General features: G+C 48.7%; 1 protein-coding gene across 2 annotated transcripts in view; it reads right to left on the bottom strand.

The window, feature by feature from the left end:
• The window catches only part of MFHAS1 (multifunctional ROCO family signaling regulator 1), a 34,657-nt gene extending 21,213 nt beyond the window's left edge, over positions 1 to 13,444 (bottom strand). For both annotated transcript variants that reach the window (XR_009114460.1, XM_058024442.1), the window contains exon 1: positions 10,252 to 13,444. Coding sequence is in view for 1 of the 2 variants with exons in the window: in XM_058024442.1 (XP_057880425.1) it covers positions 10,252 to 13,444 (3,193 nt within the window). In the remaining variant the exon portion in view is untranslated. The remainder of the gene's footprint in view (positions 1 to 10,251) is intronic.

Below are 13,444 nucleotides of genomic sequence, written 5' to 3'. Positions count from 1 at the left end.
CAGACATACAAAAAGGATAAGTCCGTCCATCTTCCCCTGCCTGGAATATCCTGGAAATGTGGAGAGGTCCACCTGCTTGTTTCTCTCTGAACACACAGCATGCTGGATTCCTGAAGATACAGTCCAGATGAGGCTTCCCCAAGAAAACCAATCCATCCAAAGGACTACCCAGGGAATACTCTGAGCCAGAACTGATTATTCCAGCTCTCACTGCTTGTTTCTAGTTGGGCTGCTCAGCAATACAGAGGTGCAAAACAGAGTGACCCAAGAAGTTCAACAGTGGGACAGAGGCTGGCTGGCTCAAAGCCCACATTAAGGCAGTGGAGGCCAAGCCAGCAGCTGTTCTCTCAACCTACAGCACACTTTATAAAAACATTTTAGACCCAGAAAAAGCTCTCTATCATTAGTGAGAGTTTGTCACCACACAGCTGTTACTGAGTCAGACACCAGTTTGTCTGGATTTGCAATTTCCCATGCCCTGTGGCTACTCCCGGGTGTGTCTGCAATTTGTAAGATGCATTCTCTCAAAGGTGTGCAGAGCAGCCTGGCTGCCACCCTGCTGTCACTTTGCTCCAGCTCCTGTGTGTCCCATCATGACTAAATCCCTCTACTAAGGAAGGTCATTGCTCCTGTGAGTCACTCAGCTTCACAGATGAAGAATTCCAAAAGTAAGGGGACAACTAAGTTATGTAGTTGCCTCTAGTCCCATGTAGACAAGGTCCCAGCTGTTCAGCTCTTTTTGGGGGAAAAAAAAATTCTGCATAAACAACTTGAACCATTCCCCATTACACATCACAATAAATACAGCTGCATACTATTTTACACTGAGGGTGTAATCCTGTAAAATGCAAAGATCAGCAATTTGACAGACAATCATGCTGTTTTCCCCATAATGTAGTAAAAGAGAATATGTGTACAGACTGGTGAGTTAGACATGATATAAATATAGAGAGAGGGTGGAATGATAAAAATTCAAGCGTCAGGAACATCAATATGAGATGACTGCTTCTCAGAATGGATCTTTATCATCAGCCATTACCCCATCTTTTAGTACTTCATTCTTTATTGATCTCAATTTATCTGAGAATTTTCATGAGAGATGAAAACGCAACTATTTTGACATGGGCAACAGGAATATTTAGGGTACAAGACTGAAGTCAGGCAGCCTCAGAGAGAGGTGCCTGCCTCTCCATCCTCCACACTGTACAGCCTGTGCATTTCAGCTCTGCACACTGCTAAGTTCTTGCTTTCTAACACTATCTGTTCAGAGAAAAACTGCTTGCCATCCTTACCTGACTGCTGCTTTTAGCAAAGAGGCCACAGGGAGTGGAGAGAGGTACTAAATAGCCAGTGACAGAGTTCCACAACAACAGCTAGAGATGCAGCAGGGAGCTGCTGCACCATGCAGACTCATGGTCTGTACTTAAGGACAATTTTGCAGTTCTGCTGTGTCCATCATAAGTTTTCAGAAACAGCATGATAAAGATGCCTTTTTCTTCTGCTGCAAGAAGCTCTCCCTCTGTTTGTTGCCCATGCAGCAAGTGGGAGGGTCTTCCTAAATGTGAGAACACTTAGGGATAGCCTAGGGACAAATCAGCCCTTCTAGCAGTCCTCTGCTGCCAACCATGCACTGATACAGAAGAACCAAATGCACAGCACACATCTCTCAAAGTCAAGCAAGGCCAAATCACTGTACACCTTCAATATTTTTCCATTGCATAGTTTCATGGGATAGAAACTGCTAGATGCATTTGCTAGAAGCAAATTAGGTCAAGCACCTCTGTCTCAAATCAAGCCCTGCAGATTTTGATGCTGTGGAAACCACAGCAAATTAATTTTTCAGGAAGTTCATAAACAACCCTACCCTGCTGTAAGGCAGGATCTGTTCCTTATCAGATACCATTGCTCACTAGGTATTGCTGTAGAGAAAAACACCTGAAAAAATATAAAGAACATGATCCAAGGGGAATTCAGCACATAGACTGGAAAGTTACTATGTACACATCATTCAAGAAACCAGTCATGAGTGAAGTGTGCCATAATCTTGTATTCTGTTAGGACAAAAGCCTACAATATTAATTTTATCACCAGTCATTTGTGGGCAAGAGGCACATAAATCCCTGTCCTACCACTGTTGTACCGTTGTTTTGTTCCTGAAAACTCTACAGAAAGTGATGGGTACCATAAATGGAGAAGGAAGGAGCTTTCCCAAAACAGTGTAGGTTCCCTCAGATAATACAAATAAAAATGCTTCTCTAAACTAGACTCTTGGCAAATATCATCCTAAAACTGGATAAAGAGATATCCTGGTACTGCTTTCATAAAGAGTCTTGCAGAAATGCACTTGGAAAAGCCTGCGAAATAATCCTGCCAGTAAAAGCCCAGCAGAAGTCTCCCATCATCTTATCAGCACAATTCAATGTATCCTAGATCAACAACACTACAGCTGCTTCCTGGAGTGCTCAAGCACCAAATCTGAGTCAGCACTTGGCAATACAAGGCAGGTCTGAACAGGATTTGAGACTGAACTTTATTTTGTGCTGAAGGTTACTTGCCCTGAGAGTTCAGTGTAGTGTGATCTTCACTGAGTGCTCAGTTTAATGGCCTTCCCAACTGAAGCACCTTGCTCATCTCAAAGCTGTTGTTTGGCTCAGGCAGAGCTTGCCATGCTCAACTGCCAATTCAAAATTAATGCTACCTTGTGAAGTGGTTAAGTCCTAGGCCATTTTCACACTCCTCCCCCAGGAATCCACAGCTAAAACCAGTAAGGAGTGCACTTGGTACACCTTTGGGTAAAGCTCAGAGCTCTTGAAAATGACCACTGGGAAAACAAAAAAACAAAGCTGAAATTAAGGTCTTGCTTTAAACCACAACCAACTCCAGCAGGCAAGCACTCCAGCAGTCACAGCTCAGTCTGAGCACAGCCTCCATCCACTGGCCACAGACAAGTCACCCCTAACCACAGAACCTGGTAAGTCTGAAATCACAGTACCACTGACCATGTTGGCAACCTGACCAGTGTTACCACCAAGCTTTAGCCAGCAAAATACCACAAGTGCAATATGTCTTCAGCCTCCAGCATCCTCTTGAGGAAGAACCATAAGCCCTCCAAGGTGGGGATGTTGAGTCCATTTGAACATCCCAAATTAAATTTCTAACAAAGCCACCAGCCATTTTATTTTCACAGGTCTCGCATCCCCCCATCTCAGTTCTTACATCGGGTTCCCCTGAAAGAAATTGCCAGAGGACAAAACTCTCCCACCTGGTCTAGCTGCAACAAAGGCCACATTCACACAGGTGACCTTGATATCCAAGACTGTAAACTTCATCCATGCAACAGCTTCCAAAAACACCACAGCCTCCTCATCCTCTGTATAAGACAGGTCCTTCATGCTGTGGTCACCAGAATCCCATCAGCTCTCCTGATGTAGGCAAGACCACCATATAACACACCATGGAGGCAGGCTGAGACTCCTGTAACCCAAGTGCATTACTTTCTTAGCTAGTCAAAAGCACTGACACATTTTGTTTGCAGCAGAGGAATTTGGTGGTTATAATTCACACTATACTCTAGGCAGTCCCTTCCCACTCCTTGTCCCTACAAGGAGCTCCCTGAAATAGATATCCCACAAGCTCCAAAGCACCTGAGAAGAGCTGATCTTATTTGGCACCAGCCTGCTTACTCTGACATTGTCCACACGTGGGTGACAAGCACAGGTATCACCACTAAGGAGAGGGAGGTAAAAGGCCCCAACTGATGATCTTGTACTCAACCCCCAGAACACAATTTTCTTTACATATCTACAGAGGCTATTCCTCTATTCACAATGGGGGTGAGGTAGAAAAAAAATTGTACATTGATGACTTCCAAGAACTAAAACCCCACATAGGACTTTTCACTATATACATTTTCCCTCTTCTTCCCTAGAAAATTATTTTCAAGAGTCAAACAAGTAGCCTGCACTATTATTAGCAAATTACTAACTGGAGAGCATGCTAGGCTATCACAGTTCCTTGCTTAATACTGCAAAAGCAATGGACACCACAGCATACAGGAGAATTACCTACCAGATGCACTTTTATGCTGTTTTTAAACTGACACTGTTTTTTACATCTCTGTCTCAATGTCAAGGAACATGTTCACATCCCCAAATGCCAACAATTCAGCACTGTTGGTGATTCCCCACCATCCTCTACTGAGATGCACAAGGATCTCTCCTGTAATACACCTGCATGTGGATCATTCACGTGCCAAACCTCAATTAAACTTACATGGGAAAACTTTTCCACGTCAGTGCTTGTAGAAGCAGGTATCATATCACCAGATGTGTGAGCACACAAGACAATGCAAAGCATGTTTCATGACACCTGTGTCCACAGCATGCTGAAGCAGCACACAAATCAGTAATCAACTCATGTAATAACTGACTCCAGAGAGGGGAAAACCTCAACAAGAGCTTATCTCACCCTCACAGTCAGCAGCTTTTAAATAGATCTCACGCAATGAAACAAAGAATGATTTGGTACCCAGCAGCTCTTTTAGAGGTCATTTCCTGCAGAGACATTTCAGCAACCGTAATAAAAAACACAAACCAAAAACACAAACTAAAAAAAAAGTAATGCACTGAAGGCCAAGAACTCTGCTTTGCTTCACTAACCAAACCAAAAAGAGCCACTCAACCAAATCTAGCATCTCCCTGGTTCAGTGATGGCAGATCAAAGTCCAGAGGCTCAATGCCCAGAGATGACCCCCATGGGGAACAGGCCAGGGCAAGACAAGTTGTTAAGGGACAAACCAGAAGAGCTTGCCTGTACCAGAGCTGACATAACAGAAAGCTTTCTTTTATCAGAAATGCATAGGAACTTCTTGAGTAAGGAAGAGGACTCCTTCAATAAAGAAAGAGGATTTCTTCAAGCACTGTTAAGTGTGCATGTTGCCATTCTAATTTCAAGTAATTTTAGCAAGTTCTATATTAAGAGCTTAAAAAAAAAGAGCCCCCAAAAACACACAATATGAGTAACCAGACACTGCAGGACAGCTGTAAGAAGGCAATTCAAAAACCTCAGCCTTTCTTGTGGCATCCACATTCCCTCCTGTTCCTGCATCATCCCAAGCCAGACTGTCAGGCACAAGCTCAGGTCTGCACTGACTACTTCAGTTCTCTCCAAAGACTGATTCCACATCCATATCCCACCAGGGACAGTCCCATGGCAGCCATCCACTCTGCACACCACATTTGTCCTCTGGCAATTTCTCAGCTTCCTTCAAGACCACAGAAATGTTTGTTGTCCCTTTCAACATGTTGTTTAAATTAGAGGATGCCTCAGCCACCAAACAAGAGGACTTCAAATACGGACCTTGCAACACATAGGTTAATATGAAGGAAATCTCTAAAAATCAGTGAGGGCACAAAGGCTGCTACTGTGTTCCTACAGTTACCTACAGCAGGTCACAGCAGTCAAGGCTGTCACTTCAGCAGCTCTAGTCAGTAAACTTAATTATCCATGCTAGAGCCACAGAATGACAGTAGCTTCCTCAAGTCCAGCAACCAATCTGTGCTCTTCCCTTGAACCACAGGGCCCTGTTCAGCTTCATCCTGCCACCCAGATCATCCACACCCAAAGATCATATGGTGCTGAAGTCCTGTCCCTCTGCCTCCAATTAGTACACTGCTGAAGCCACAGCCTGCAGGATATGTGACAACAGCCCCAAAACAGCCATAGCATCTACTTTGAAAGTCAAGCAAAAAAGGCTCCACCTGCAAATGGGGAAAATAGAAGGCTGTCTAATGTTAGCATCAGGCTCTCTAACAAGCAGGTGTTGCTCTATTGCAATTTTCTATGAAAAGAACCCCAGCTACTTAAAGTGTGACTACAAAGTGGAATTACATACCTGACATGAGCCTTTCACCGAGCAGCAGCTCAGATTTTGAGGCAACTTCGGAGCCCTTCTGACAAAACCAGTCTCACCTGCTCTCGCCTCACCTTGCATGGGGTGACTCCACAGCGTGACACACCACAGGATCCTCCACCTCTCTGTCTCCTGACTCCATCCCAGCCACCAAGGGAGGTCATGATACCTTTTGACTCCAACTCAGGGCTGGTGAGCATGATCACTTTGAATTGTGTATATGGTGGCCTAGTTAGCCCTGCTCTAGCCATGACTGAGAGACTCACAGGGGAACTACACTATGATACCTCCATCTGTACCCCTTAAGGTGACTGGCACTATAGTCCCTGCTTCTGCTTACCCTCAATGTGGGAGACAGGCAGAGTAGAGGCATGTGATCTCCTCCCTGCTCTGATACCTCAAGAAGGGGATAGCAAGGCAGGTGGCAGATGTGCACTTTCCCTCCACAAAAGGCCTCTTGCTAATCCTCCAGAGCCTTTCAAAGCTCTCCAATAGCTCTGAAGCATCCTTTTGGACAGGGGCTGCTAGGCTCACACAGTATTTCTGCCCATGGCTTTCTATTTGTTGTCATGTTTTTACTCTGTGAAAACCCACATCACCTTATCTTACTTGCCCATCTTCTGCAATGGACACAGACCCCTCTTATGTCTACACTCATACAGCCCCTTCACAAGGCAGGAATAAAGGAAAACCAGCAGTCAAACAACCCCTCCCAGCCCAAACACCAGAAGGATCATGCACAGGACATCAGGACACCTTGTACAAAAGGCAGTCTGGAAGAGCCCGTGGTGCCCCAGACCCAGCCTAGCACAGGGCAAGGGGAAACAGCAGCAGGGCAGTCAGCAGGTGCATATGAATGCAAGCTTGGAAAATCCAGTCACATTTGTCCAAACAAAGCACACGTGTCTACTATCAGACAGATGGCAAATCACCTCCACCCCCCTATCCCAAGTCATTTAATAGCTTACAAGACATGAATAACCTAAAAGCTCTTCAGTCCAGGGGCTAAAAGAACATCACATACAAATGAGAGCATTCCACAATGTCTTGGAGAAGTGAACCATTCCTGTTGGTTACTCAAAGAGAGATATGACTTTCTTAGCCTGGTAGGGACACTTTCATTTAAATATCATGCAAATGTAAAAGAAAAAAAAACAATTTAACACATTGAGTTGTTATCAGCCAAGTGGATGACTGCAGCCTCAAAGCATACTAAAATTCCAACTCAGATGCCAATTCAGTTACTATTTTGTCCAGCTACAAAACTGTTTCAAACATAAAAACTTCCTTAAAAGGACTCCAACAAGGCATTTTTATTTCATTTTCATTCACTCTTTGCAATAAACCCTCAGAAAGCTGAATCCAGAACCTTAATTTTTATTTACCATTTCTATACACAATAGCCCTATTCCTGGAGATTTGTGTGTGTATTATCAATGGAAGCTATAGTGTGCAGGACAGAGAGGAAAGGGAAGGAGAGGAAAACCAAAGATTAATCCTCAACTTGTGGACTCCCTTTCTGAAAGGGACTCTAATAAAAATTTTGGATGACCAAAGAATGCACCATAAGTTTCATGAATGACGACACAGATTGCACAACCACACAGAGAGCCAGACTGCACTTCCATTTTTGAGCACAAATTTGGCAGTGTCTACACAGAAATATTTCCCTTATTAAGGTCAACTGGCTGCAAAGCACTTCTTCAGTGCAGTCCTAAAAAGCCCACAGACCTATTTAAGTATTAGGAACATTGTAATTGTCAGTGATTTCCACTAAAAGAGCTTGGAAAGAAACACAGACATCTCCCTCACTACATATTTTCGTAACATTAGACTCCTCTCTTTCCTACACCTTGTCAAAAATGACACCAACCATGATTCACTTGCATGACAGCAAGCTTGGCAGCATGGCTTAAACATGCACGCCTCCTGATCAACAAAATCGGGAGGGAAAAAAAGTCTTGAGTTCACGATTGCCATTTAGGGGCTTCTAAACAGTCTTTTATTCATAGAGCAGATACACAGCAAGGAGTATTTTAGATTAAATGCAGACATCCAGGCCTCCCAAGTCAAATCACAGCTCACATTTTTCATATAGTCCAGATCAAACCTGGGCTAGATTCAAGCATCATCCATGACAACAAGCAGGCTTCTCAATAAATTGATTTAATCACTCTTCAGCATTTCCACAGATCAGCCTTGCCTTGTAAACATGTCTGTCTGCTGTTCTCCCAGCTAGAGTCACAGGGTATCCATGTTTAAAAGTCATTCCCTGCCCCAAAGCAGGGTCACACGGTCACACCTGGGATGCTATTCTGTGCCCCTGATAGCAAGGCCTGAATTCCCTGCTGGAGCGCCTCAAAAATGCTGCAAGCCCCTTTCCACAGACAGCATCACCCAGGTGTCATTTGGAGAACTAGCACACAAGCCCCAGCTCCCTGCCATGCTCAGCACACTGCTTACCTGGGCCTTCCCTTCCCAGCACCTGGCCTGGCTCCCAGGCGAGATAAATCCTTTCCCACCTCTAAGGAAACATACATGGCACAGCCAAGTCCAAAGGAAAAGGCCCTTCAATGCCCCTCTCATGCTCTTCTGAACCTGCTCTGACCATCACTGGGGTCAGCAACAGCCTGCAGACAGTCTGGCTCCTCTTCAAATTTCCTTTCTAAAGCATCATCTACTCACAGGGAGAAAAGGGACGGCCACAAAGCATTCACCAGTTAAAAAAAAAATGAAAGAGATGCGTGACTAGAGACTGGAATTCACAAGCTAAATCTTCAATAGTTGCCCATCACACTGCACACTCACGTGTCTGCTGTCGTGACTAATTTTGGGGAGGGTTGTTGGTGTTTTTTTCAGGGGGTCTGTAGCAGGTTTGGTTTTTTCAGTTTCCAGAGTGTTTTGTTTGGAAAGCAGATCACATTGCCCTATGCACCATGTCAGCAGTAAGATATCACTCAGCAGGTCTCACAGCATGGGCTCACCCCCCAGTCCACTGGCTCTTACATAAGTGAGCAGTTGGAGGGAGATACAGCTGATGGACCCAGGAGTCAGGCTGAGGAGCAAACTGCACCTTCTTATTCTAAATGTCCAGAGAAAAAAAAAAAAAAAAAAACAAAAAACAAAAAAGAAACAAAAAAAAAAGAAACCAAACCCCAAAACAACCCCAGAAAACCCACACCTTATTAATCACATTTGCTTATGAACAAATTCAGCACCACTGCTTGCTCTAAGTCAAATCATGCTTACAGTTCCCTGCACAATTTCAGGCTACCTCTTAATAATGTGCCAACACACCTCTAACATGGTTGTTACAATGCAGATTTCTGGAGCATTGCTCACAGTCCAGACTGCATTTTGATTTCATGCAGATTTACACATCAAAGCACCTTTCCCATGGCACCCTGCAAGCCGCAGAGCAAACCCAAGCAGAGCAGGGAGGACACTAGTCAGTACCTGCACACACAAAGTAAAACAGATGCTGCTGGAAAACATCACCGATAAAAATCACAACTTTAGAGGTGACAGCTTTAAAAAGCACCACAACCTGTCACGTTCCAGAGGAGAGGGGTTATGCTTTTTTCATTTGAGGAAGGGAGAGAGAGGAAGGAAAATAAAACGTGCTTGAGAACAGCTCCAAAAGGCAGTTTGGGAATCACTTCTAGGTGAGACACTTAAACAAAGAAGATAGAGTATCCTTCTCTCTTCAGTGAGAAATGCTTCCTACTAGAGACAGGGCTCAAAGAAAGCTCAGAGAAAGCTCTCTTTACACAGGGCTATGGAGACCAACACACCCATTGTCTGCCAGGAGGAGCTTTCCTGCATTCAGATAGACTGCAGCAAAGGCCAGGTTTTGGGGGTGAAGGGTTGAAGGGGGGGACGGGAGATACCTGCAATGTTTTAGGCATCTCTGTTCATGTTTACAAATAGCTCCAAGGAAGTGGGAGCTGCAGGGTAAAAGGAACTAGGGGAAAAAACCTCAACAGCACAATCCCATTCAAAGAAATCAAAACAAGGAGGACAGTTCAGAGACTTCTCAACAATGGCACTGCCAACCCTCAGGGCCAAAACCCAAAAAGCAGAGAGAAAAGGCGCAGACAAAGGGGGATGTAACACCCCCCTCCTCTCAGAATAAGGTTATTTTAAGCCTGTCTCCTTGGAGCTACCCTAATATTTTCTCTCATGACTCAAACCACCAGGGAAAGGAGTTAGAGCAGAGAAGAAAAGAAAAAAGAAAAAAAGAAAAAAAAACCCCAGAGCTATGGCTGACCTCACAAGACACCTTTCTAGTAGGGGCAAAGCTCCAAAAGAGATGAAAGGCAAGCTGGGCTGTGCCTTACCTGGAAAAGTGTGTGGGTTGGGTGACCCTCTTTTAAGGCACTTTGAACAGAGGACATGCACAGTGTAGTACAGGCCCGGCCATTCCTGGAGCAGGACATTCAGTTCTTCCACTAAAGGCGTAATAGCTTGCCAAGCTGTCCAGATATTTGGTAGGGACGCATGACTAGCGATAGACAGAGTGTCTGGCTGCAGAGCTCCCCTGGCAGGCCGGTAGCTCACCACCACAGGCACCTTTCCCCGGTAGGCATAAATCTGGTATTTGCCATCTGACCGCTGAACCACGTGGCTGTTAATCTGGACACTGTAGCGTGCAAACAAGCCGGGTGGGAAAATGAATGGAAAGCTATATTCAATCTGCAGCTGCTCAACCACGAAGGACTGTCCGCTCAGATTGGTGCCGTGGATCCATGCCTCCGCATGGGGCACCTCGTTTTTCACGTAGCAGGGAAACTTGTACCAAGCAGCCGCCCCATTTAAGGGCTTGCATTTGGGTTTGTTGACACAGTAACATAGCCCCATCTTCTCCAGCAGCTCCAGAATGAGCTGCAGATCCTCCCGACTCTGGATGTGGGGCTTAAGAAGGAGACGGATAACGTGGGCAGGAAGGAGGCCGTGCAGCAAGAAGCCCTCCACGTAATGATGGAGCTGAGTGGTCCTCAGTTCGTCAATCTGGGTGTCGCTGAGCAGTTTCTGGAGCAGCACGGTGGCATCCCGCTGGCAGAAGACGTTGAGGATGTCTATGAGCCGCGGCAGGTTGTGGAACACGTACTCCCGCAAGGTGAGGTGCTCCTCAAAGTAGAGCAGCTTTCCGCTCTCGTGCAGGTAGGACAGGGCGCTCTGCAGCCGATCCTCCGTCAGGCCCGCCTGCAAGCCCAGCCGGGCAGAGTCCCACCAGCTAAGCCACAGCTGCTGAGCTTGAGGCTGGAAGTGCAGCTCCTCCAGAACTTGCCAGGACTTGGGCAACACCCGGTGCAGGTTCGGGAAGATATCCCGGTGCTCGGCCACCGAGAGGAGCTTGTCCCGCAGGCGACGCACCTGGCAACGGTCCTGGCAGCTGAAAGGCAGCACTGGAGACAGGATCTGTGGGCGGTGGTTGAGCAGATACTGAAACTGGGCTTTCTTCCGCCGCAAGTTCTTGTCAGAGACCCCGTAAAAGGCAGCATGCGGGCTGGAGCAGCGCAGGTCAAAGTCCTGTCCCAGAGCCTCATCCACCTGCTGGACTAAGCTCTGGAGTCCCTCAGCATCCCTCTTCTCCTGCTGAGCGATCTGGTGATGGATGTCCAGGCATTTCTCTTCCAACTCCCGCTCCGCACAGAGGTCGGCATGGGTTCCCACCATGCACACTACGGCATGGGGCACCTTGGAGCTGAGCCAGTGTAAGAAATAGCCCACAGAGCGGTAGAAGTGCTGAGGGACATAGGCACTCAAATTCACCACCAGCACATACAAGGCTCCAGGGGAGAGAAAGAAAGACTGGATCACATCATAGCTCGGGTCCCCCGCCAGCTCATACACAATGAATGTCAGGCCCCTCTCTGCATCTGCTGTCCAGTCCATCACCTCGATGCCCTTACTGCCTCCTGATAGTCCTAGTCCCAGTGGTACTCGGGGCACATTGGGTGGCAGTGACGGTGCAGGGGATGTTTTGTCCCTTTTTGCTCGGTGAGAGGGCACACGAGAAGGGATGTCCTGCCGCTCAACAGGGAGACGTTCCACCTGTTGCGTGACAGGTACCCGAGTTGAGGAATTGTCTTGAGGCTCTGGAAAGGGGCAACACCCAACTGCCACCCTCCCAACGTCCTGCTGTTGCCCAGGAAACCCTCTGTGCTGGGTGTTCCCTGCCTCCAGGCTTCCCATGTCCTCTCTCTTCTCATTTTCCTCCATGAGGCATCGTCTCAGCAGGGTCTTTCCTGCATCCTTTAGGCCCATGAGGACTAGTTTGAGGCGGGGTTTGAGGGCAGGCTGGGAGTGGGCCAGTTCCTGCTGGTAAGCTGCGATGTAGGGGATGCCTTTCATGCACACCTCATAGGGGGGCTGGATGAGGGGGTTGTCTTTGATCTTCCACAGGGTGACACGGGAAAGCTGCCCGAAGCCCTCAGGCAGGATGGCGATCTGGTTGCCTTGCAGGACCAGCTCCTCTAAGCTGTGGAGGAGCACGATGGAGTCAGGCAGGTAGCGGATGCGGTTGTTGTCCAGCCAGAGAGTGCGGAGCTGGTGGAGCTGACAGAGGTGAGGGGGCAGCACGGTGAGCTGGTTGCGGCTCAGGTAGAGCTCCTCCAGACTGGGCAGTGCCAAGATGGCAGAGGGGAACTCCTCCAGCAGGTTGGATGAAAGGTTCAGCATCTTGAGCCGCTGTAATCTGCCGAAGCCAGCGGGCAGCGCCTGCAGCCGGTTGCCGTCCAGCATGAGGCTCTCGAGGGCACTCAGCTGGCAGAGACCCTCGGGAAGGGACGCCAGCCCGGTGCCGCTGAGCCAGAGGATCTTGAGGCGGCGGAGAGCAGCGATGCCCTCGGGCAGGGCCCCGAGGTGGCGGTTGCCGGAACAGTCGAGCTCCTCCAGGGCGGCCAGCTCCAGCAGCGGGGCAGGGAAGGAGGGCAGCAGGTTGTGGTCGACGTCGAGGGTGCGGAGGTGCCGCAGGCGGCCCAGGCCCTCGGGCAGGCGGCGCAGGCGGTTGAAGCTGAGGTCGAGCTCCTCGAGGCAGCCCAGCTCGGCGAGGCGGGGGGGCAGCCCCGGGCCCTCGGCGCCCAGTTCGTTGTGGCTGAGGCTGAGCTTACGCAGGCCCCGCAGCCCCGCCAGCGCCCCGCCGTCCCCCAGGCCCCGCAGCCGGTTGTGGCTGAGGTCGAGCTCGGCCAGGCGGTCCAGGTGGCGCAGGGCGGCGGCGGGCAGGCGGGCCAGCCGGTTGCGCCGCAGGCTGAGCACCCGCAGCCCGCTCAGGGCGGCACCCACCTCCTCGGGCAGCTCCTCCAGCCCCCGCCCGCACAGGTTCAGCGCCTCCAGCTCCCCCAGCGCCGCCGCCGCCAGGGACGGGAGGCGAGGAGCGGCGGCATCGGGGGGCGGCGGCGGCCCCCCCGGCGGCCCCGCGTCCGGCTCGGGCTCGGGCTCGGGCTCGCCGGGGCCGCCCTGCAGCTTCCGTGCGCGCAGGGCGGCGTCGCGCCACAGCCGCACCGCCTTCGGGGGCTCCGTCTGAGCCAT

Source organism: Melospiza georgiana, chromosome 5 (assembly GCF_028018845.1).
Source record: "Melospiza georgiana isolate bMelGeo1 chromosome 5, bMelGeo1.pri, whole genome shotgun sequence".
NCBI lineage: Eukaryota > Metazoa > Chordata > Aves > Passeriformes > Passerellidae > Melospiza > Melospiza georgiana.
Note: the sequence above shows the minus strand (reverse complement) of the source record. Positions and strands in the feature narration are given on the sequence as shown.